The sequence below is a fragment of the Phascolarctos cinereus genome, unplaced genomic scaffold (genome assembly GCF_003287225.1).
Source record: "Phascolarctos cinereus isolate Bilbo 61053 unplaced genomic scaffold, phaCin_HiC Scaffold_3;HRSCAF=262, whole genome shotgun sequence".
NCBI lineage: Eukaryota > Metazoa > Chordata > Mammalia > Diprotodontia > Phascolarctidae > Phascolarctos > Phascolarctos cinereus.
The window spans coordinates 70,794,775-70,819,518 of NW_027555736.1; the positions used below are offsets into that span (position 1 = coordinate 70,794,775).

Sequence of the window (24,744 nt, forward strand, 5' to 3'; positions counted from 1 at the left end):
GCAAGGGCACAGAGCTGATTAGGGCACACCGGTGACCTACCAGAGATATCGGCTTCTTTCAGATGTTCATATGATTACAGACCCAAAGCTGGAAGGGACCTCAAAGACCCCCTCATTTTATAAAGCTGAGGAAACTGAGGCCCAGGGTGGTTAAGAGATTTGGCCAAAACCAAGTAGAGAAGCCATCAGAGAGGAGGTCCTCTGACTCATCGTAGCCTTTTCCCCCTGGGCCGTAATGGTTGGTTAAATATACATTTCCAACCAATTTTAATTTGGGGGACTTTGAGCTAATTCAGGTCTGTTTTCCAACCAAGTTTAATGTAGTCTCATTGACTGTTAGTAACTGTTGGTGCCTGCTGGGAGCAGGCAGACATGCTCTAGTCTCATCTCTGGTTCCTCAATTTACCACGCCCGGTGGGTTTTCCTTCAACTGAGCGCTTTGTCCCACCCCCACGGCCTGCAGTGGCATTTTCTGTAAACAGGAGTTCATCAGTTTGCTTCTATAACTTGCCCCGCTTAGGAGGCAATGAAAATTGGAATGATGTTCAGCCCAGAAGTAGGCCTCTAATTATGCATTTTTTCCAGAGGTCTAAGGATTCACAATCAAACAGGGTTATCCAACTGAGATACAATTTGGGATGTTTTATGAAGGCCGATTCTTTCTTGACTCAAATCAAGTCAGAGAGAGTGCCAGCGGCTCACCCAGGTTGCTGCGTGTCCCTCATGGCAAACAACTGGTCTTGCTTTGATTTCAAGGAGCCAGCTACCAGCTGGTAGTGTCACTAATGAAGCAAACACTTCTGCTAAGTGGGACACAGAGTCATTCTCTATTGCTAATTAGGAATACATATTTAGTGACAATGGCTTAAAAGCACAGCAAATGCAACCATCAGGAAACATACTTAGAAATGAATGTCCTACTACTTGACTCTAAATAGGTTCTGTGTTTCTGATTAGAGAACCTGGGTGCGGTGTTTTTGAAACACTAGGAACTGGAACCAAATACAGCAAGAAGCAGTATGATGTTTGGGAAGACACAACCTCCCTGAGACTCAGTTCCCTAATCTGTAAAATGAGGGGTTGTCTTAAATCAGGGGTGGAGAACCAGTGACCTCGAGGCTACATGTGGCCCTCTGGGTCCTCAAGTGTGGCCCTTTGAACCTTGTGAAGACTCAGTCAAAGGGCTGAACCTGAGGACCTAGAGGGCCACACGTGGCCTCGAGGCCACTGGTTTCCCAGCCCTGCCCTAGATGGTGTCTGAGGCTGCTTCTAGCTCTAGGCCTCATCAACTACAGCCCCATTAGGAGCATGGCAGAGTCTGTAGATTTAGAGCTGGAAGGGGCCTCATCTTACAGATTAGGAAACAGGCCCAGGGAGGTTGTGACTTGCCCAAGGTCATAAAGGCAATAAGTGTCAGAGGCAGGATTTGAACCAGATTCCCCGACTCCACAGATGGTACTTTTTCCCACTGGAGTAGTAGTAATATAATAATAACTGATATTTATACAGCATCTACTCCGTACCAGGCACTCTGCTAAGCACTTTACAAATATTCTCATTTGATCCTCACAACAACCCACGAGGTAAGTGCTATTATTATTCCCATTTTATAGATGAGGAAACTGAGGCAAACAGAGGTTATGACTTACGCAGGGAAACAGTAAATGTCTGAGGCTGGATTTGAACCCAAGTCCTCCTGATTCCAGGCCTAGCACTCTGTCCACTGCATCTCCCTGCCCCTGTGGCATAGTGTATAAAAGGCTAGACCACTGGCCTTAAGAGTCAGGAAGACTTAGGTTCAAATCCTGCTTCTGACACAGGTAAGTAGGTGAATCACCTCTCACTGCCCTAAGCAATTTTCTAAAACTATGAAGTTACAGAGGAATTTTCCTGCATCAGTGGAGGGAATTTTTAAACAGAGACTTCCCCTGTACAGATAAAATTATAGGTCTGGAAACCCCCCAGTCCTAAAAATTAATTATATTATTCATCAGCAAAAATTGGCTTAAAAGATTTGATTTCCATGGGGTTAAGTAATTAACAAAGAAAAACATTCTTTCAGATCATTCAGAAGCACTTTTGGGTGGAGCAATTTTTGAGACTCAAAGAACTTCAAATTTCTGACTGCAGCCTGGTTTTATTTTCCCTTTAAGGATTTCTAAAACTATTTTAAAGAGTATGATAAGCCCTCTCCTTCTGTAATTTCCCAGCCATCTACTAAAGAGTAAAATCAACAGAAAGCAAGAACAGAGAAGCCAAGAAATCCTTCAACTTCTCGCAGACCCTGCATCTCAGAGGGTGAACTCTCAAAGCCCAGAGCCATGTGTTCTGTCCTTTTCAAAACTATGGGAAAAGGACAGCTTCTTGTTTACATTCCTCTTCCAGTCAGTCAATAAACATTTATTAAGCACCTACTATTTGCCCAGCACTGAGAAATACACACAGATGTAGACTGTACAGAGAGAGAGAGAGAAAGAGAGAGAGAGAGAGAGAGAGAGAGAGAGAGAGAGAGAGAGAGAGAATGGCAAGGAGAAGATGTGTTTTACCATTGTTTATTTCTACATTAATTCTGTTTTCTACTTTGGTACACATTAAGTCCTGGGCACATTGATCACAGGGGTAGACAAACTTCATATTATGTGACCCTGTAAAACAGGGCACCAAAAAACCCAAATGCTCTAGCATTACTTAGCTTCACCCAGGTTTTATTGCTGAAATTCCCATTTAGAAGAACACAAAATAATATTTTCTTTTCATCTACTGCTTATTCATTTAATCACATCGGGCCACAAAAAAAGGGCAAGAGACAGGCAGGCTGGTCTCGACGAACCAGTCATTTCCATTGGCTTCAGAAAAAGATCCTAATTAAGTAGGCAAGAAGAGAACCCAGGAAGGGAGAGTTAAACCAGCAGATTGGAGGGGAGAGGCAAAGCTGTGTTGTTAGCCCTGAATGAAACCCCAGCCCAAGGTCCTTTTCTGTCTGCACCTGTTCAGATCTCTCTTCCTTCTTCAGGGCCTCAATATAAATAGGAAGATTTCAACCCCACAAAAGCTGGCCCTCTATCCTCTTCCTGTGTTTTCTTGAGGTCATCTCACAATCTTTGGAAGCCACTCTGTCCCATCATCAGTCAGTCACCCCAAAGGGGAGTCCTGTCTCTCAGCTCTAAAATGTCTTTCCCTCGAATGCCTCCAGGTTGAAGGCTGTGTCCAGGAACTTTTTCAAAGTCACCAGGTGAGTATTTTTATTGCCTGTGGCAGCTGCAGCAGCTGGGTCACGACCAACATACCTGGAGGAGAAGAAACCAGTGATTAACCCCCAGCAGATGCTTGAGGTAGGAAATCCAGGGAGAACAGCCTTCAAAGGAGATGGAATCTAGAAAATCTGCTTCCCAAACTGTGACGTCAGAACTGACATAACAGTGCAGATGCAGTCTGACCAAGAGGGCAGAGGGACTCTCCATCACCTCTTTATTCCCAGACATCGTGATGCTCTTAACGTAACCAAAGATCAGCTCCCTTTTGGTAGTCACATCTCATCATTGATTCAGACTGTACCTGTAGTCACTAAGAACTCCAGATCTTTATCAAGAGAGCTGCTGCCTAACTCTACTTCCCCACACCCAACTTTATATTTGTGAAGTCCATCTCTTAAACTCAAGTACAAGATTTTACTTTCATCCCTAATGAATTTCATCTCATGAGACTCAGCCCTGTTTTCTTGGCTATCATGATCTTTTTATAGATTTTGACTCCATCATTCAGTATGGTAGCCGTCCCGCCTACCTTTGGGTCACCTGCAGAGTTGTTAAGTCTCCTGATTCTCTGGTCTATCGCACTTTCTACCCCACTGAAGCTGTTTCAAACTCCTTTTCTTCAAAATATGGCCCCCATTCTTCAAGACCAAGTTTTACAAAGGATTTCCCCAATGGATACAGCCCACAGTAACCTCTCCATTCTCTGCCCTCAAACCAGGCTCAAGGGTCAGAACCCCAATAACCTAGTCCTTGGTTATATAAGGTTGACTTGTATTTCTTTCTGCTTCTGAGTGAATTGTCAGCATGTGTGGAAACTACAAATATGAATGCCTGATGATATCCAGCCCACTGCCCAACGCTCATGCTGTTGCCATACCATATGGGCCGAGACCGGCTGACAGTGAGGAACCGAGGGCTGATGTAGTCATAGTAACCCATGTTCTTATGCTCTTCTTGACACCAGATGAGCTCAGCACTTGGGTACTTTTCGATTTCTTGTTTTATGAGATCAAAGGGGAAGGGAAAAATCTGTGGGAGAGGAACACACAGCCAAAGATGAGAGAAGGGTTAAAAAACAAACAAACAAAAACCCTCTTTTTATTGCCAGCGATAAAGGCAAAGTTACTAGCAAAATGTAATTGGCTATCCTTTCCCCACTATGTGAGGTTCTATGTGGTCTAAACATCTCCCATTCACTCTACACACACATTCCTGTTGCCCTGAGGCGGGGTATATTCATGCTGACCTGTCTTAGCAGCCCAGTGACACAGTGGATGGGTTTACTACAGTCATGAAGACTTGAATTCCAATCCAGCCTCAGTCATCATCAGCTGCATGACCCTGGGCAAGTCACTTTTGGGGAGTAATAAAATGGGGATAAAGGAGCACCTACCCCCCAGGGTTGTTGTGAGAATCAAATGAGATGATATTTATAAAGCGCTTTGCAAATTTTAAAGTGCTCTATAAATAACTAGCTATTATTTTCATCTTATCCAGCCTTCCTCATTTTATACCTGGTGCCCACAGAGGGATGTGACTTATCCAGGCACACAGGAATTTAGTGGCAAAGCTAATACAAGAACCCAGGTTTCCCAATCTAGGATTTTTTCTATTTCCTTCAAGCTGCCAGGAGGCAGGATGACAGTGTTTGTGTGTGTTTTAGACAGGTGAAGGGGAGGACTATATGCCTTTACGTAGTTCAGCCCAATTCAAGGTCTAGAGATCCATACAAGAGTGGTCCAAGAGGGATATTCAGAATGCATGCCATCTTGGGTTGGGGGAGGGGGGGAGATGGGGTGAAAATTTGGAATTCAAAAACTTGTGGGAGTGAATGTTGAAAACTAAAATAAATGAATTTATATTAAAGAGCGGTCCAAGACTCTTGTTAGTAGGAGGGCTGGGCTGAGGACTGCTTACCTGTTCTACCCGAGTAATAGCCACTTGCTTTTCCAGATCCTGGTTTTTCCGTTCCTTTATTAGGTCATAGTATACCTTTCCTGTGCAAAATATCAGCCGCTTCACATCCTCAGGTGCCTGGGACGCTGAGCCCACCTCAGGAATCACCCGTCGGAAGCTGGTACCTTCAAGAAACCATCATTAATGGCCAATGTTGGTTTAAATATCAGTTGCAGAAGAGAGAGACGTTCCTGGCCCAGTGACCATGGGGACAGAGGACCCAGCAATGGCCTGAGACCCACACCTGGCTCCTTTCTCCCCAACATTGTAAGTCACATGGATCTGTGAGCTGCCAGAGGTGGCCTCCAGGTGACAGGCCCTTGAAAACTAGACAGAGGGAAAAGGGATAAGGGAGCAGATAACATATAAAAGAATAAGGGAAAGAAACATACCAAGATATCCACAAAACACAACCATGGGTGTGACAAAAGAGGTAAGGGGACGAATTTTGCTATTCCCTCAATTTGAGCCTCAAAGATTTCTTCTTTGGTTTCTAATGACAAAAGTCTATTTCTCCAGCCATTCCAGACCCATTTTTTTCCCAAAATATGGCACCCATCCTTCAAGACCCAGTTTTACAAAGGATTCCCTAACAGATCCATTCCATGTCTTTCTCTGCCCTCTCACCAGCCAGACCAAAGGGGAAGAATCCCACAACTTAGTTCCTGATTATATGAAGTCAACTTTTATTTCTCTCCAGACATTTTTGAGGGACATGGTGGTCTCAACTCCCCAACTGAAATGGAAGCTCCCTTCAAGCAGTGACCCAGCCTTCTGTTTCTCTCATCCAATTCAATTTAATTTAGTTCAATAAGCATTTACTAAGCAGCTACTGTACATGCCAGGTACTATATGAGGGGCAAAAAGACAACAAAATAGGTCTACAAAATAGTCATTTAAACCTTTCTGAAATTCAGTTTCCTCATCTGTAAAAGGGATGTGTTGGGCCAGCTGACCCATGAGATCTCCTCTGGCTCTTGATCTGTGGTCCTGTAATGCCCCACAGACACCAGCATGGATATGCACATAGCAGTAGGCACTTAGATTTTTGTTGGTCACATTGCCAAACTCCTGGTTCTGTTAGGAAAGGGGAGTCTTAATCAGCATACAGCCATACACTACAATCCAGCAAAGAAGCCCTGAGATTTCACCAGAAAACTTCCAAATAACTTTCAATACATATAGAGTTAGACCTGGGGGTTACCAACAGCCCCTGGAAGAAAGGTTTCCGGATCCTTTGAAAATGTAATTGGAATGTCACAGCCGATCCAAAGCTACCCTCCCAACATACACCAGGCCTTTCCCATTAATAACACGTCCAGTAAGCTGATGTCAGAAACAATTAATAAGCCCATTACCAGGAATCATTATAGCTCTTGAGGGACTTGAAGAACATTTATCAAGGGACTCAGGGGTCAAACAGAGCATTCTCATCGACATCCTCCTTGAGCTTAGTCAGAAGCATTGCACATTGGGCCAGCAAGACAGAGGTGACCCCCAGGCCAAGAAGATAAAGAGAGCAAGAGGAATGATTGTCTTGCCCAGAGACAGGATCTTTCCAAAGCCTTGGCTTCCCGTGCCCATTTCAGCTTGGACTCAGCTTCTACTCTTCTCCCAGGTAGGAATGCCATCCCTTTCTCTGCCTCTCTGAAGCCTGCATAGCCTTCAAGGCTTAATTCAAATCCCATCTCCTCCGTGAAGCCACTCACTAATCTTTGCCTCCTCTAAATTCCCACAGCACCCACTGTCTGGGATGCTTGTTTGGCCCTGGTATTATCAGTGTCTGGTATGAGCGGTCCTATGTAACAATTTATAGGCTGACTTTTTTTCCCCTTGCTAAAGGGGAAAACCCCCTTGGGATACAGCCTTGAGCAGTGAACAGAGACTCTCTATGGCAAACTCAGCAACCATCTTTCCTGTCTGCTCATTTCATAGACCCAGAGAACTCCGCTCACCAGCAGAAGGCTCTGGACAGGCTGACATCCTTCTCTCCATCTCCTGGCCACAACCTGGGGGAGCCATCGTGGCCCCAGGAGCCCAGCTCACCTCTGAGGATTCTGAAATCCTCTAGAGGCACTGAGCTGGCCACACTGCCAATGTGCAGCAGCATGTCCTTGGGGATCCTAGGGGTAGGGCACATCAGGCTTTTGAGTGCTCACCCCCAACTCCATCTTCAAGGATCCTGACACCCTACCTCCCTCATACTCTGAAGAAGGGTGCTTACCAGACACCATCTCATCAAAGCTGGACCTGGCCTCAGGGTGCCGCAGCAAGGACTTGGGAGTAAAGACGATCAGCTGGAAAAGAAGTGTGGTGAAGGGTAAGTGGTGCAGTGGATACAGCCCTGGGCTTGCAGTCAAGAAGAATCGAGTTTGAATTTGGCCTCAGACACTTCCTAGCTGTGTGATGCTAGGCAAATCACAACCATTATCTGCCTCAGTTTCCTCAACTGTAAAATGGCAATAATAACAGGACCTGCCTCCCAGGGTTGTTGTGAGGAACAAATGAAATAATATTTGTAAAGCACTTAGCATGGTGCCTGGAACATAGCAGGTGCTTTGTGGATGCTTATTCTCTTCCCTTCCTCCTCCCCCATTCCCACCCCCATCTGGTTGAGTGGAGGAGGGGGTCCAGCTCCCCACATCCCCATGGCACATGCTTCACTTGGACTGACATGAAAAGTTTTCAAAGCACATTCACACAAATTGTATCTCAAGCAAGGTAAGGAAGTGAAGTAGTACTTTACAAAGGAAGAAACTGAGGCCCGGAGAGATTCAGTGACTTCTTGCCCAGTGTCACCCAGCCAGTCAGTGAAGGAGCTGACACTAGAATCCAGATCTCCCAACCATTGCTCATCCCACTATCTTCCATCCCTCTGGGGTAGAGGATGAAGTCTCCTCTGCCCCTCCCCAAACAGACCTTGGCTGACACCATCCCAATGACATATCCCCCTCTGTTAACAGCCTAAACCTACAACTGAGCAGCATCATGATGGGAGAACATGAAGGCCAATCTCAAACACTATATAGGTTGACAGCCAGGGTCAAGGCTATTCCAATGGAATTTTCAGGAGTGGGAATTACAAATCACTTTCCTTCCAACTTCCCACCCAACTTCTCCAGCTGTGAGGCCTATGGGTAGGAAGTTGAGCCAAAGGAGAAATCAGCTCTAATGTTCTATAAGTCTAATTAATTACTCTGGACCTCTACAAACCAGCAAAATGCAACCAGTTCTTCTTGCCCCACTACCATTCTATGTGGCCTAAAACATGTCATTTACACCTCAGAATCCAAGAGGCACTAGAAATCAGGGCTTGATTTTATTGTTTGGTTGATTGTCTAAACTTAAGGAAGTGAAATGTTAATAATGCAGATGAAATTTAAATGTTGTGTCATGTCTACAGAATTTTCTTTCGAGAGAGCTGGTTGTTAAGCATTTGTCAGCACACTTCTGACTGCCTTTGCAACCATATTGTTGTGAAAATGAAATGAGATAATGGATGTGAAAACCTTTTGCACTTTACAATTGCAGCAAGGTATTATTATGTGAGGGGGACACTCATACTCTATCAACAGCTTTATTCCAGGCAGGAGTTTATCTTCTCTCTCCCTCCTTCCTCCCCCAATGACAGTATAATAAAAGAAAAGATTGATCAGGGCAGGCAGGGGATAATTCCAGGGGAATTCAGAGCAAGCTCCTAAGGGAAAAACCAGGTTACATCAATTCCACACCAGCTAGATACATTTCTTCAAGCCCAACAAAACACAAGACCACTGAAACGGAATCCTGTGTCATTATAATGACCAAGCTTGGCTCCAAAGAAAAGATGAGAAAATGAAACTCCCTCCCTCCTTTGCAGAGCTGAAGGACCATGGGTGGGAACATTTTACACAATGTCAGACTCAGCTAATACATTGGTTAGTTTTGCTGAACTGACCTTCCCCCCCCCTTTCCTGTTTATTCTTTTTTTTTTTTTACAAGGGATGGTTGGCTGTCTGGGGAAGGAGGAAAGGAGCATATTCAGATCTAAGAACAAAAAATATCAATAACTTTAAAAAAAAAACCACAAGAACCAATAATCCCAGGTTTTCCCTAGAGTTCTGAGAAACAGAATCCATCAAGGCCACAGAGATTTTCAGATGACCTTTACCACCTTAAATTCATCAATACAAAGGCATTGGGGAAACCCTCTGGGACCCACAACTCACCGGCTTCCTGAAGGGGAGCAGAATCTGCCTCCTCAGCACGTGGAAGAAGTTGGCAGGTGTAGAGCAGTTGACCACAATCCAGTTGCAGTCATAAAGCTGTCCCACCTCAAAGTCATCATTGAACTCCTGGGAGCAGAAGAGCCACCTGAGAAGCCCCCACCTACTCACTTCCCAACCCTGTGAGGCCCCTCTCACCCTTTATCCGGACAAAGGGGCTCCAGCTGAAGGAGCAGGAGGGGAACCTACACTTACCTCCGAGGAGGGGCCAACTAATCATCTCTCCCCATTCCCTCCCACCCCCACCTAGTTTCACCTGCACCCTTCTATACTTAGGCCTACCCTCTCTCCTATTTTGGGACTCCCTTCCCTTCCCAGGAAATCACCTCAACTCCTTCCCCAGACAGGTCCAGGCAGAAGTGAAATTGAAAAAATGATAGCTTGCCTTCAATGCTACCAGGTCTCTTTTCCCTTCGCCCTTCCTCATAGTACCTCATTCTTCCCCACTAGGATACTTAGGGTCCCAACTGCAGAGTCTAAGGAGCAAACCCCAACCTATGGGGTCAATGGAGAAGGAACCTGCTGTCCCTATTGATTCACCAAAGTGCAGGAATCATAGACCCTGGGAAGAAAGGAAACCCACCAGTTCCCAATGGCCAAAAATGCCCCAAGGGGTAAAGAGAGGCAGAGTAGCCATGGGGGCTCATGACTTACCGGATAGGCATCTGAATCATCATTGCTCATTTGCAGGAACCTCTCCGGTCGGGCAGAGGAGTGTTCAGGACCCTGAAAAGGAATCACTCATTCACCTATGACTTACTAAGCACTAGCAGGTACTGACTGAGCTGTCTGTGTCTGTTTGGAGGGAGGAACTCACTATAGTCTCTGGGAGAAAGGCTATGGTCCCTGACCTGAAAGAGTTTATAGTCTAGATAAGAAACAACAATAAATAATAATAATAATAATAATATAAAGCTGCTGCTAATAATAATAATAGCACTTTAACGTATGCAAAAATGTTTCACATGTTATTTCATTTGATCTTCAAAACAACCTTGTGAGGTAGCTACTGCTGTCGTCTCCATTCTACAAAGGAGGAAACTGAGGCTTAACAAGGTTAAGTGATTTGCCCAGGGTCACACAGCTAAGTGAATGTTGGAAGCAGGAGTACTGCATTTGATGTCAGGAAGACCCAAGTTTGTAATCCTGCCTCACATATTTATTAGCTGTGTGACCCTGGCCAAGTCACTTAGCCTGTTTCCTCTTAATAATAATAGCTCCACCCTCACAAGGCTGTTCTAAGAATCTGTCATTCAGTTAATAAACATTTGTTAAGCACCTACTATGTGCAGAAACTGTGCTAAATGCCAAAAATGCAAAGAAAGTCAAAAGATGGTGAGTCGACATGCTCTGTGGACAACTCTGTATAGACAAGATGTAGACAGGACAAAGTGGAAATAAGTAACAGAGGGAGGGCACCCGCATTAAGGGATAACAAGTGACTAAAGACATGTGAAGGTCTTTGCAAACTTCAAAGTGCTCTATGAAGACTGGCTATCAGCAATAGTGTCTCGGCACACGATGATGGAATATGACAATACACAATGAAAGGCAAAATTGTGTAGAACCAACAAGTGGAAGGGGGCTCAGAGAAGACAGATTAACAGTCACTAACTGGGCCAATCGAAGAGGGCCTTGTGGATTGGAAGGGGGTAGAGGGAGGTTAAGGTAGAGAGGACAGAGAACAACAACACAAATAAAATGGATGTGTGGCAAAACAGTGAGTTGAAATGTGATCCCAGGATGTCATTTCTCCGTGTCACTTGTATTCGTTCCAGCCAGAGAAGACAGAGCTAAATGTTTCAGACCCCAAGCTCTGTACCAATATCCCCAAACCTCTCCACCACCACCAAATCCTACCACCTCCAACACCCATTCTGTCAGTACCATCCAAGAAGAACTTGCCTTATTGGGTCAAGCTTCAGTGAAACACAGAAACTCCATGCAAACATCAATAAGCTTCACCAAGTAGGTACCAGCTATTGAAACCACCCTCCCCTCATGACCTCTTCTACAGGAGTAGGGATAGGAATCACTGAATCCAAAGAATTTCCCCAAATCTGTGGATACCTAAGACAAGGGCTCTTAACCTAGGGGTTGATGAACTTGTGTATGTATGTATCAATATATATGTGATTTGTACCCATGTACATATATATGTGTGTATATATACATATATGTATATATGTATATATACACACACACAAGTTTTACAAACTATTTCAAGATGTTTCCTTTGTAATCTTATGTATTTTATTTTATGCATTTAAAAACATGCATTTTATACACTAAAAACTTGATTCTCTCATGAGAAGGGCTCTAGACACCAGACTGCCAAAGGAGGCCATGACCCAAAGAAGGCTAAGAACCCTTGCCCTAGGACAGATGCTTCTAACAGGAGAGCAGGAAAGGGAATGAAGCCGTCTTGAAAGTCCAATTTGACTCCTGATCAATCAATTTGGAACCCCATTCTCAGAGTTTCCAAGGCCCTCAGCAGAATCACATTTTCTGTCTCTTGTTCCCATTACCAGGCTGAGCTGGGAGGGCAGAAAGTACAGAGTGAGGAGTAGGATGCCTCTCCAAAGATGTTTTCCTTTCCCCAACATTCTCCTCTTCCCACTGCAGCTTTTGTAACCATGGTTATTTTTATGGGTATTCTTAAAGGAGGTCATCAGAGAAATATTTAATTGGGAGGGGGAAGAAAGTGAGCTGGGGGCAAAAAAAAAGTTTGGGGGAGGGGAGCAGTGGTTGATGGACAGACCACATGTATCACTGGTATCCAGGAAATATCAAGGAATAGAAGAAGGCCCTCAGTACAATATGGGCAAGGATGGAGGGCTTGCAATCGGCATGACTGGAGGGTACACCTTGTTCACTGAGATCACAGATCTATCAAAGCACACTGAAGTGCTCATGTGTATATAGAAAGAGGTTATATATGTTCTATAAAAATATAGTAGTATATAGTTTTATATATATGTATGTGTTATTTGGTTATATATAGTTATATGTGTATTCTTGTTATATAAATATAGTCCATTACATAGTCATATATGACATAGTTATATAGAAACATAGTTATATAGAAAATTACACATTATGTTACATATAGTTAAATATTATGTAGTCATGCATAACATGATATAGTTGCTATGTATTAAATTATGTTATATCAATATAGTCACATATAACATGATATATATAACAATATATTATATAATTGTAATAATATAACCCATAGTTACATATAATACCATATATCAATAACAACATACAATATATGCTATTATATCAATATAGTCACATATGATAAATGCTATATGTTACATAATGTGTAATTATATATTATAACACATAGCTACATATGATAATATACTATAAATCAATAGTTAACATATATGCTACGTATGTCAATATACTCACGTTATATACAAAGTTACATATATCTGCAGTTATACATAACTTCTATATAACTATAACATACATAAATATATGTATATAATATATACATATAGTTATGTTTTTCTTTAGGGAAAGCTATCATTATAGGAGTATACATTGTATGTTTACTAAATAGATGAGGGAAAAAAAACCCAAAATACCTTTCATGCACAATGGGATAGGACTTTGATTTCACTGGTAGAACAAACTCCTAGGTGATGAAATTCCCCTTACCAAATCACTTTCTCTGCAACTTACAGTCTTAGCACTAACTGTATCCTGAAAGATTAAGTGAATTGCCAATGGTCGCACTGCCTATTATGTCCAAGATAGGACTGGAAGCCAGAACTTCCTGGTTTTAAGTTTGGCTCTCTACTCTCTACCAAATGCTGTTTCATGCAGTTATTATAGGGTTTGTAAACTAGTCCATGATGAAAAGAAGCCATGAGTGAACATATGCTCTATTGTGGTCTCTAAAAAGCCCTTGCCATGGTCCCCTCCTCTCCCCTGCCCCCCCAATCCCACCCGGACCCAGATGTCTTACCATGCCCTCCATGCCATGGGGGAGGAGCAACACGATGCCATTGTGCCGTACCCACTTGGCCTGGCCACAACTGATGAACTGGTCGATGATGCACTGAGCAGTGTTATAGAAGTCACCAAACTGGGCTTCCCAACACACAAGGGCATTGGGACTGGCCATGGCAAAGCCAAGCTCAAACCCTAAATATCAGTGACATGAAGAGACAGTCACCAGAGGAAGGCCCCACCATCCCTTTCCTCGTTCTTCCCTAACCTAAACTCCCCATCAGGTCCTACTCTAGCCCCTTCTGCTAACACAGGAATAGATTCTTAAACCCAGTGGCTATCAGTGACCCTGACCTCAAGGCTCTAACTCACTGGTGAGCTCATTTCAAAGAGGCATCTATTTGTGCAAATAGATAAGCTACTGATGAACATCAGTTACACCTGAAGCACATGCTTTGGGGCCTAATGTCGGCCAGGTAGATTGGTTATGCACCAGGGGCTGCTTCAAGCCCAGCCCCAAGCCTGTGTCTGCAGGCAAAAAAGCAGCAGAGCCTTGCACAAAGTTCATTCCCTTTCTGAAACAGATGTCAACTCTCCCATCCTGGCTTAGCACAGCACACCTGCAGCTCTGACCTCCCACTCTCCTTCAACCTCTTCTCTTCCCTGGGGACTCAGCCCATGAAATACCCAGCTTGGTCAGGCTGCTTGCCAGCTTGGCCTGAGATAAAAAAAAATCCAGGGTAGCCATCCCCAAAGGTAGGTCAATGGCAGGGACCAGGCTGCTGGATAGCTAGACGCATCCTCACTTATGGAAAGTGGGTGCTTGACCGTGCTTCCCTTAGGGGAAAGAGCCAGAAGAGCAAATCCAGCCAGCTATGGGTCTTGCCCCTGCAGATGGGAAAGTCTATCAGGGTCACTATTAGCAGCAAGCCCATTCCCTAAGAACTTATTCATTCCCAGATGTGTGTCTATGTGCTCAAGGGCACATGCATGCATTCACATATGTGGCCATGGTTTGTGTAAGGGAAACCTACAAGGGTGGAGGAGTCTGGGAAGGGAAAGAATACCGTAACAGATTTTTTTTTAAACAATGCCAACTCTCAACTTTGTCTAGGGGTAGCTTGGTGCTGGATCATCAGATCAGCAATTGAGAGGGAGAAGGGGCCTCAGAGGTCATCTGGTCCATCCTCCTTCATTTTAGATGAGGAAATCTGAGAAGTCACCAAAGTCACAAGATAGGAACTGAACTGAGATCTCCCAATTCTAGAACCAGGGCTCATTCTACTATACCATACTAAGGACTGGAGAATAGACTAGAATATCTCATAAAAACAACTCTAGCCAGAGATGTGTAATTGATACTCTATTCTCTCCAGACTTATTATCTTACCCTCCCTAAATCAGTTCTTCCTTTGAACTTCCTTATTTCTATTAAGGATAATACCATTCTTCTACTTACTCAGGCAGAAAACCCCAGTGCCTTTGATTTTTCCCACTCCTGCCCATGTCTTATATCCAAACACTTGCCAAATTCTGTCAATAGCACTTCAAACAATCTTTTGGTTCCACCCCGACTTTTTCATCTCCACAGTAGCTTATAATATGCCATAGTGACTATACTGCAATGCCTCCTAACTGGTCTGCTACCTCTAGCTTCTCTTCTCCCAATATCCCAACAACTCATCTGAAGCAAGAGCCCAGACCCACCCAGGACTCCATATTCTGAGAGGGAGCTGTTGCACACAGTATAGGGGGCCTGGTCAGGCCAGAGGTGATTCATAGGGACACACGTCCTCCGATCAACTTCCTGGTCATGTAGCACATGGTGCCGGTGACTGCAAACAAAAAGAAACAGAACTGGATGTTGGGGACCAAATCTGTCATTTTTTTCCCTGTCTTCTCATCCAACTCATTTTCAGGGCTAGAGATGCGGCAAATCATCAAAAGATGCTCATTGAACAAACACTGTCTCCAGAGATTTTTCTTTACTCCTCCGTGTCTCCCACAAATATGGGATGGATTCCCTGGATGATTTGGCAAATCATCAAAAGATGCTCATTGAACAAACACTGTCTCCAGAGATTTTTCTTTACTCCTCCGTGTCTCCCACAAATATGGGATGGATTCCCTGGATGGAGTGGATGGAATCCCCTGGCCTCAGGAAAGCTAGCTGCTAGCATGTCATCATTTTCCCCTTTACCAATGGGAAGGCTCCTTGCACAAGGGAGTTAGAATCAAATCTGCCATGATTATAAGACCACAGAAGTCAAATGCATTTACCTTCAAGACCCAATTAGACTCTTACCTTCTCCAGGAAGCATTCCCTGAACTTCCCACTATCATGGGCTATCTACACCACCCTTCACCCAATACTTTTCCCATGTCATGCTTCCCCCAACAGACCATAAGCTTCTCTAAAGTAGATGGCATATCTTATACATAGGATCATAAATTCAGAGGTCACAAAGGTAGACAGAGGCAGAGGCAGAAATCTGAACCCAAATTTCCTGATTCTAAATATAGCCCCCTCTTCCACTGTGCCATGCTGACATCCTTGTACTTCCTCATCTCCCAACCCCCACTCCCCTCTCCCTACTTCTCCTCCACCCAGTGCTTAGCGTAGGACTCTCATTCAATCAATAAGCATTTATTAAATGCCTACTATGTGTCAGGTGCTGTGCTAGGCACTAGAGATACAGAAAATGGCAAAAGACAGTCCCTGATCTCAAGGAGCTCAAAGTCTAATGAGGACACAACAGGAAAACAATTCCATACAAACTACACACACACCCACACACCCACACGTGTGTGTGTGTGTATATATATGTATATATATATATATACATATATATGTATGTACGAATTGTGTAAGTAGATACACACACACACACACACACACACACACACACACACACACACATACATATATATGATCCAAACGGAGAAAAGTCAACAGAAGGGAAGCAGTAGAATTAAGGGGGTTCAGAAATGGATTCTTGTAGAAGGAGAGACAACAGGCCCTCAATTACTAGAGTCAGACTTGCCAACAGAACAGTCAGACATACTTGTGGCTAGCTGGACCAGCTTGCTCAAAGAGTGCTGATGTACGCCTCAGAGCTTTGGGCTCAAGACCCTGCTATCCTCAACATTTTTCTCCCTGCCTTATATGAAGACAAAGAAGGCATGCTTATTAAATCTGCAGATCATAGGATTATGGATTTGGAGGTCATCTACACCAGCCTCATCGCTTTACAGTTGAGGAAAGAGGCCCACAAAAGCCAAGTAGGAAGGAAAGCAAGGAAATCTGCATTTATTAAGCACCTGCTATGTGCCAGGGACTGTACTAAGGGCTTTGTAAATATTATCTCGTTTGATCCTCATAAGCATCCTGAGAGGCAGGTGCTATAATATTCATTTTACAGTTGAGGAAACTGAGGCAGAGAAGTTAAGTGACTTTCCCAGACTTACACAGCTAGGAAATGTCTGAGGCTGGATTTGAACTCAGGCTTCTGACTCCAGGCCCAATGCTCTATTCATTGCACCACTGAACTGCCTCTAGTCACCTGCCCACAGGCAGTAAGTAGCAGAGCTGAGATTCAAACCCAGGTTCTCCAAGCCCTGCTCCAGCCCAGTCTCTACCATATCATTCTGTACTTTTTCCTGAAGAGCTGAATGAGGTTGGGTATTAACTGAATGAGGTTGGGTATGAAGCGTCCGGCAGCTAGGTGGAGCAACAGATAGGGCACTGGGGCTAGAGTCAGGAAGACTGAGTTCAAATCTGGTTTCAGACACTTACTAGCTGTGGGACCCTGGGAAAGTCATTTCACCTCATTTGCCTCAGTTTCTTCATCTGTAAAATGAGCTGGAGAAGGAAATGGCAAACCACTCCAGTATCTTTGCCAAGAAAAGCCCAAACAGGGCCATGAAGAGTTCAACGTGACTGAAAACAAGTGCACAAAAAATTAAGCTTTTAGGGTCATCACATATGGGCTGGATGACCCAAAAAGCTCAGGAGGCAAGCAGGCACAAGCATTTATTAAGTGCTATGTGCCAGGCACGGTGCTGAGTGCTAGGAGGAATAGAGAGCAAGGGCGCTCAATGCCACCACCAGGGTTCAAGAAGTAGAACAGGTAATGAGAACACTGGACTTGGCTTCAGAACCCAGCTCCAGGCCTTGTTCGCTGCCTGACGATATCACATCATCTCTCTGAGCTTCAGTTTCCTCCTCTGGGAAATGGGGTAGTAATGTTGTGAGTACCTGGCTCCCCTGGTGGCTATGAGGAAGGCAGGTGGTAAGCTGAAGGGTCAGATACATGTGAGAGGCTACTGTTACTGTTACGCAAAGTTATCCTGACAGGTTGGGACAAATAAACAATGCCAACAAGCTAGGAATAACTGTTGCATCTTGCACTTTGACTTTAAAAGCCAGATGCATCTGTACGGGATCGGGCAGACCCACCTGGCAGCAACTCATGTAGAAAGGATAATGTGACAGAAGCTAAGAACAGAAAAGCAGACAGAGGAGAGGGCCCTGGATGCCAGGCTAAGGAACCTAGTCTTTATTCTGGACACCAAGGCAAGTCATTTCAGGCAGATCCATGAAGAGGCCTGGTGGGATCACATCTGCGGCTGAGAGAGATGACCGAAGAACTTAGGATGAAGTTGGAAATGGTATCCTAAGAGTGAAGAAACGAAGGAAATTGCAGCCCCTGTGGGAGGTGATGAGGGCCTGAACTACAGTGGTGGCTTATGGGGATGGAAAGGTAGGGATGGAGACAAGGGTAGAACTGACAGAATCTGGCAACTATTTACATAGGAGAGGTGGGACAGAGCGAGAAAAGTCAGAGATGATACTGAGGCTTTTAGCCTCTGGGTGAATGGAAGAATGAGGATAAGGACCCGACCTTTGTTCATTTTTGATTTGGTTTTTCTGTTTTGTTTTTTTTAGGCATAAGGAACTCTCAGGTGAGGAAAGTCCCTCTACCAGGGCAGACAGGCACCTTCTCAGCAACTTATTATCTTAGAGAGCTGTCTAGGGCACTGAGAAGTCAAGTGACTTGTCCACAGTCACACAGTAGATGTGTTAGCTGTGGGACTTGCACCCAAGTCTTTCTGCCTCGTCATCCAGTAAGACACATTGTCTTGGGATTAACAGGAATAGAGAGGTCAGAAAGAGGAAGGGATAAGCTTGAGGAGGAAAGATCGTCTAGAAGGGAGAAGTGTTCCAGGGTATCAAAGGCTGTCAAGAGATCAGGGAGAGGGAGACCTGAGGGGCATGAGACAAATGCGCCATCAGGCAATCAGGAGCCCAGCGGTGATTATCAGGGGAATCAATTCAGTACAATGGAGATGTTAGCCACATTGCATGGGGTTGACTTTAATTATTGATTATTTCCTTACCTACTTAGTATTGATTTCATTATTTATTTTAATGTTACAAGGAGGCTTTCCATCCAACAAGCTGAGGAACCTAGGTGGCGCAGTGAATAAAGCACCGGACTTGGAGTCAGCAAGACTGAGTTCAAATTCAGCCTCAGAAACTCACTGGCTGTATGACCCTGGACAAGTCACTTAACTGATGTCTGCCTCAGTTTCCTCATCTGTAAAATGGAAATAATAGCAGCACCCACCTCACAGGCTGTTACATGGATAAAATGAGTTAATATTTGTAGAGCACTTTGCAACCCTTAAAGAACCACATAAATGCTATTAAGGAATGAGTGGATGGGGAAAGGTAGAGGAAATCAGGTATAGAATATTTCTTTTAGTCATTTGGCAGCAAAGCAGATGAGCAAGAGAGCTGAAGCTTACTCCAATGGGTAACTGGAGTTGAGGGAAATTGTAATTTTTCGTTTTAAGGATAAGAGAAGTTGAATCATGTCTGTTACACCTGTGGAAAGGGGGAAATCAAAGATTCAAGGGAGAAGAGTAATTAATGGAGGAAAATCCCGGAGGAGGTGAGAGTGGACAAAAAGGAAATGCACTCAATGTAGTACGTATTGTCCATATTGTCTCTAGGATGCCATGTAAATGTATGGTACTGCCCAACAGCACAGATACATAGTTCTGATCCTGAAGTCTTTATTCCCATTGTACAGCTGTGCAGACAACTTCTTCCCTCCTCTGATTCCCCCTCACACACTCCCACCTCCTTCCATGGTCCTGTGATGCTATCAGTGAGGTCAAGGTCACCATCACATCTCCCTCATGCTCCACCACTGTTTACAAGAACAGGCAAATCAGTGCTTGGAGCAGTGACATTAGAAGCCCAAATGACATCTAGTCTGCCCATGGCTGGAAATTTGTTTCCTTGGTACCATCTTCTACCCAAAGAGCCTTCTCTCAGGACCAACTATGTTTTAATCCCTGACTGGTCCACTCCCCATCCGTCCCCCTCTAATGCCCCAACCCTGCTGTTTAGCTCCATCTATCAGCATTACGGGAGCCCATTATCCAAACAGAGATGCCTGAAGCAATTACTATAACCCATTAGCTTCCCGAGTAATGATTGAGGCTAACTGAGTGAATCCTTCCAATATGGTCAGGTCTTCGGTCATTTGCTCAAGCAGGGAGGATTATTGGGCCCCTTGGACATTTTGGCAGCTCAGTGGAGAGAGCAGAGAGACTGCACACCCCCTGAGTAGAAGAGAGCAGTAGCTATAGTTAACATCCCAGCCAGCTAATGAGCCTCCTTGCAGGAGGGGAAGGTGCCACGTGAGCGCCTTAAGACCCTGTTTCAGCAAGAGAAGACTTGAGAATTGGGACAGAAGGTGAGAGAGAATGTGAGGGCAGAGTACTCAAAGGGTGATACTGCTTACTCCAGTGATGTGGGGGTCAAGAGACCTAGACTGGGAATCAGGACTCCTAGGTCTGCTACAGACAGGTATTACTACTGCCTTAGGAAAGTCACTTGACCCCTGTAGTCTTCAGTTTCCTCATCTGCAAAGTGGGAACAATGATCATAGGGTTATCATGAAGATTAATGTGGGAAAGTGTTTTCAACAGATCTAAAGCACTTTACAAATATAACAAATTATGATTATGGTAAAACCTCAGCTGTCCAGAATCATTAGGATAAAAGTAAGCTACACCTTCAAATACCAAAAATATTTTTAACCCTGAATAGAATTATTTTTTGGTAACATACATTACAGAGTATGCTAGACACATAAGTTAACCTTCTCTTGATGACTCAAGGTCATGATTATAATTGAGCTATAATTCAGGAATGTTCTTGGGGGCTACTGAGATATCTATGGTTGTCTAACCCTATGCTAGACTGTTATGCTTTTAAGGGTTTTTTGTATTGGCTTTTTATAGTTTCTGATATTACTCTCATGAGTCACTTATCACTTCTGTCAGTGTACCTAGCTGTATACCATCCCCTTTGTCCCTTCTAATTTACTGCTTCTAATTTGCTATGGGCTGGAAAGCTAGGTCATCAAGTTTATTAGAAATTTTAGCAAAGTAAGAGTTAATACGCCTTGAATGTAGGCTCAAGAGATTCTTCTGATTATAAAGTACATGGACCTCAAGTAGTAAAGTGACATTCATTTTGGCTACTCAAGGTCATCTCTGATTACTTTCTGATTCTTAGATATGTTCTGGATAGGTGAGGTGTTACCATATTAGTTAAGATTAGGTTACTATGAACTCTTTGCTATTTCCAGCTTTCACTTTATTCAAGGGAGAGTGGAGATGCCCTCTTCAGTCCTCTCCCCCAAGGACTCCTCACCTGAATGTGCCCCTCTCCACATCCTGCCCACTCAGCCGCACATGGATCCCCTCTTTCAGAAGGGAGCCGAAGGTCATATATTCAGCCAAGGCCCAGTCTACCATCCGACTCTTGACCAGCTTCATTCGACTTCTCAGGATACGAGAGAGGCCTGGGATAGGGGGAGAAGGTAAGCCTGAGAGGACTAGGATGGCTTCCTCCCACAGACTCAGCTTTGAGGCCAGCCCAGGGTGCTAGGAAATGCCTGTACAGGCCAGCTGGACCGTGGCTGAGACCATCTCCTATTCCCACGTAAAGAGGCACAGACAGGCTCTGTGGGCTAAGCAGTGGCCTCGTGTTTGGGGAAGGGGTTCTACTCTGCCCATTTCTCAGCAGAAAGAACACTGACTGTGGAGCCAGAGGATCTGACTTCAAATCCCACTTCTGACAGGTACCTGTATGACCTTATACCAAGTCACAAGCTCCCTGAGGTTTAGTTTTCTCATCTGTAAAATGAAGGTGCTACACTCCATGGCCTCTGAGTTCCTTTCCAGTTTTAGACCTATAAACCTATGAACATTTACTGAGTTTGCACACACTCATTCTCTCTGATATCTTTCTCTGTACTTTATAGCCTATCTCCCACCTCTGTCATTTCTCCTCCATATATCATACAATGTATATATGTATTCACACATACTTACATATAATAAAGGGAAGGAAACCCCAAAAGATCCCAAATGACAGTGAAAATAAAGCCCTACAGAAAGAAATGGGATGGGATAGGACTGAACTTCCAATTCTATTGGTCCTAGATGAGGAAATTCCCTCCACCAAAGCAGATCAGCAACTGTTCTGCTATTTACAGTCTAATCAAGTTGCCTGGAGGCACTAAGAGGTTAAGTGACTTTTCCAAGGTCACCAAGTTTAGGCAAGAATCAGGAGTCTCTCCAACCCCAAAACCAAAACACCAAGTCTCCTCAGACCCAGATGGAGACAAACCAGGATCCTGAGCCCAAGAGCCCCAGAAATAACAGTGCCCCCCAGATCAGTAACCTACTTCTCATTTGACCTCTCTAGCCACTGACCAGGGAATAAACACTTGTGGAAAGTGGACCAAAAGATCTCCCTCCTTGGTAGCCATGAGGACCTAGAAGACCTAGAAAAGAGTGTTCTCTTCTCCCAAATCCCTGGCACTATAAAATGGCTCAGCATTATCCCATCCCCCAAATCCCTGGCACCGTAAAACGGTTCAGCATTAGAAGTGGAGGTGGTTTTATTGGTGGAAATAACATTTTTAAAAGCTACATTCCCATCTGTTTTGCTGCTGCACTCCAAGGACCACAGCACCTTCCCATCTGATCTGTTGCTGACACCTCTCAGACGTCTTGTCTTTCCGTAGAAGAATGTAAACTCCTTAACAGCAGGCATTGTCTTGCTATCCTATTTTTACTGCCATTTCTTTGCACATAGTAAGCAACTTTCAGGGCTTTCTTGGCAAAGATACTGGAGTGGTTTGCCATTTCCTTTTCCCACTCATTTTACAGATGAGGAAACTGAGGCAAATAGAGTTAAGTGAGTCACCCAAGGTCACACAGCTAGTAAGTATGTGAGGCCAGATTTGAACTCAGTACTTCCTGACTCTAGGCTCAGCATTCTATCCACTGTGTCACCTAGCTGCCCCACAGTAAGCACCTAATGGATGCTTTTTCATTCATTCATTCACTCATCAGCCATGAAGTGATACAACATGACTAATGTGGAAATATGTTTCACACGACTGTATATGTATAACCTATATCAGATTGTTTGTTGTCTTGGGGAGGGGAGAGGGAGAAAAATTTGGAACTCAGAATCTTACAAAAATTAATATTGAAAACTATCTTTACAGGTAATTAGAAAAAAATAAAATACTATTAAGTGCAAAAAAAAAGAAAGCAGAAGTGATAGGTCTAAGGCTAACAAATCAAAAAGAAAAATAACTAAGGACTAGAAGAGACTACATAGTTTAAAGATGGAGGTCTATGTAGCTGTCACTCCACAAGTGCTCTGAAGGCAGCTTTGGTCCCAGCACACCCAGACTCCAGCAGTAGGGACCCAGTACAGAGATATAAGTTCTTACAGGCAAGACTGTTCCTCTTCCTATCCTCAGGCTCAAAGGAGAGCTCTCCATTGGCTTTCTATGGTACTAAAGCCATTCTCTGTTTCCAACCAGTGTGGCCCTTTCCAACATGGCCATCTCACACATCCTGCCCTCACTACACAGGCAGGAACCAGGTTCCTTAGGAGGTGCTGGAATAGCTGTTAATCCTCCTTAAATTAATTCTTTGGATTAGTTTCATTTGAAAATGTAATTGGAGTGTCACAGCCAATCCAGAGCCACCCTCACAAAATACACCAGGCCCTTCCCATTAATAACACAAAGAGGCCTTCCATCTGATAAGCTGATGTCAGCAACAATTAATAAGCCCATTACCAGGAGTCATTACAGCCCTTAAGGGACTTGAAGAGTATTTTTAAAGGGGCTGAGGGAATGGACTCAATGTGCTTTTCAAATTGATGTCGCATCTTGAATCCAGTCAAAACCACCATACATTGGGCCTCGGAAAGAGGGAAGGGATATCCAGGCCAAGAAAACAAGAAGAGCAAAAGGAAATCTGTTCTACCCAAGGGCATGCAGTAAATCTTCCTAAAACCCTGGCTTCACATGTCCATTTCTGCTTGGACTTTGAATGTGCTATTCTCCTGGCCTAGAATACCATCCATCTCTCTACCTCTCTAAGGCCTACACAGACTCCAGTGCCTAATTCAGGTTCTACATCTGGCCCGAAGCCCTCTCTGGTCTCTCTCGCCTCTGAATTCCTCCTGTTCCCATCATCTGTACCATTTCCTCGGTGCAGATGTCTCTAAGCGTGGCCTGGTATATTAGGCACTGTGTAAACACTAATACATTATCTGATTTTTTTTTCCTCCCATGCTTAAAAGAATGAACTCACTTGGGATCCAGCCTTGAGGAATGAATGGAGGGGCTTCTGTGGCAAGCTGTTACGTGACCCTAAGATGTTCTCACTGGTTAGCAGCAGGCAGCGGACAGGTTGACATCTCCTTTCCCATCCCGTGAGGAACCACGCCCTAGCCCATCACAGCCTCAGGAGCCCAGCTCACCTCCATGGATCTTGAAATCCTCAAGGGGTACCGAGCTGGCCACATTGCCAATGTGTGCCAGCATGTCCTCAGGGATGCCTGTGGAAGGGCATGTCATGCTCTTAGGTTGTCCATCCACATTGAAAAAGCCTGAAACAGACAAAACCCACAGCCGATCATAGATGATCTGCAGAATACAGGGAAGAAAATAAGAGGAGAAAAACCTACTTGAGTAGCAAGATTCCTGGAAATTCAGTTTCTCTGGAGTTTGGAGGCCCTGAGTACATCCCCAATACTTTTCAGGGTATTGTTGTCAGAGTTGTGACTTCTCTGGTCATTTCCTTAACCTGGCATTGAAGACCTTCCATATTTGAGCCTGTCTCACCTTCTCCTACCCTACCATAAACATTCTGTCCTAATCACATAGGCCTAATTGGCCCCT

At 44.2% G+C, this 24,744-nt stretch overlaps 1 protein-coding gene across 2 annotated transcripts in view; it reads right to left on the reverse strand.

Moving 5' to 3' along the window:
• Positions 1-2,536: 2,536 nt before the first annotated feature.
• OGDHL (oxoglutarate dehydrogenase L) overlaps positions 2,537-24,744 on the reverse strand; it is a 64,700-nt gene continuing 42,492 nt past the window's right edge. For both annotated transcript variants that reach the window (XM_020997066.1, XM_020997065.1), the window contains 10 exons: positions 24,324-24,452; positions 21,180-21,330; positions 15,152-15,279; positions 13,461-13,639; positions 10,130-10,201; positions 9,419-9,544; positions 7,435-7,507; positions 5,172-5,335; positions 4,132-4,283; positions 2,537-3,287 (listed from right to left, as the gene is read on the reverse strand). In XM_020997066.1, coding sequence (XP_020852725.1) covers positions 3,164-3,287; positions 4,132-4,283; positions 5,172-5,335; positions 7,435-7,507; positions 9,419-9,544; positions 10,130-10,201; positions 13,461-13,639; positions 15,152-15,279; positions 21,180-21,330; positions 24,324-24,452 — 1,298 coding nt within the window. In that variant the 3' untranslated portion in view covers positions 2,537-3,163. The remainder of the gene's footprint in view (positions 3,288-4,131; positions 4,284-5,171; positions 5,336-7,434; positions 7,508-9,418; positions 9,545-10,129; positions 10,202-13,460; positions 13,640-15,151; positions 15,280-21,179; positions 21,331-24,323; positions 24,453-24,744) is intronic.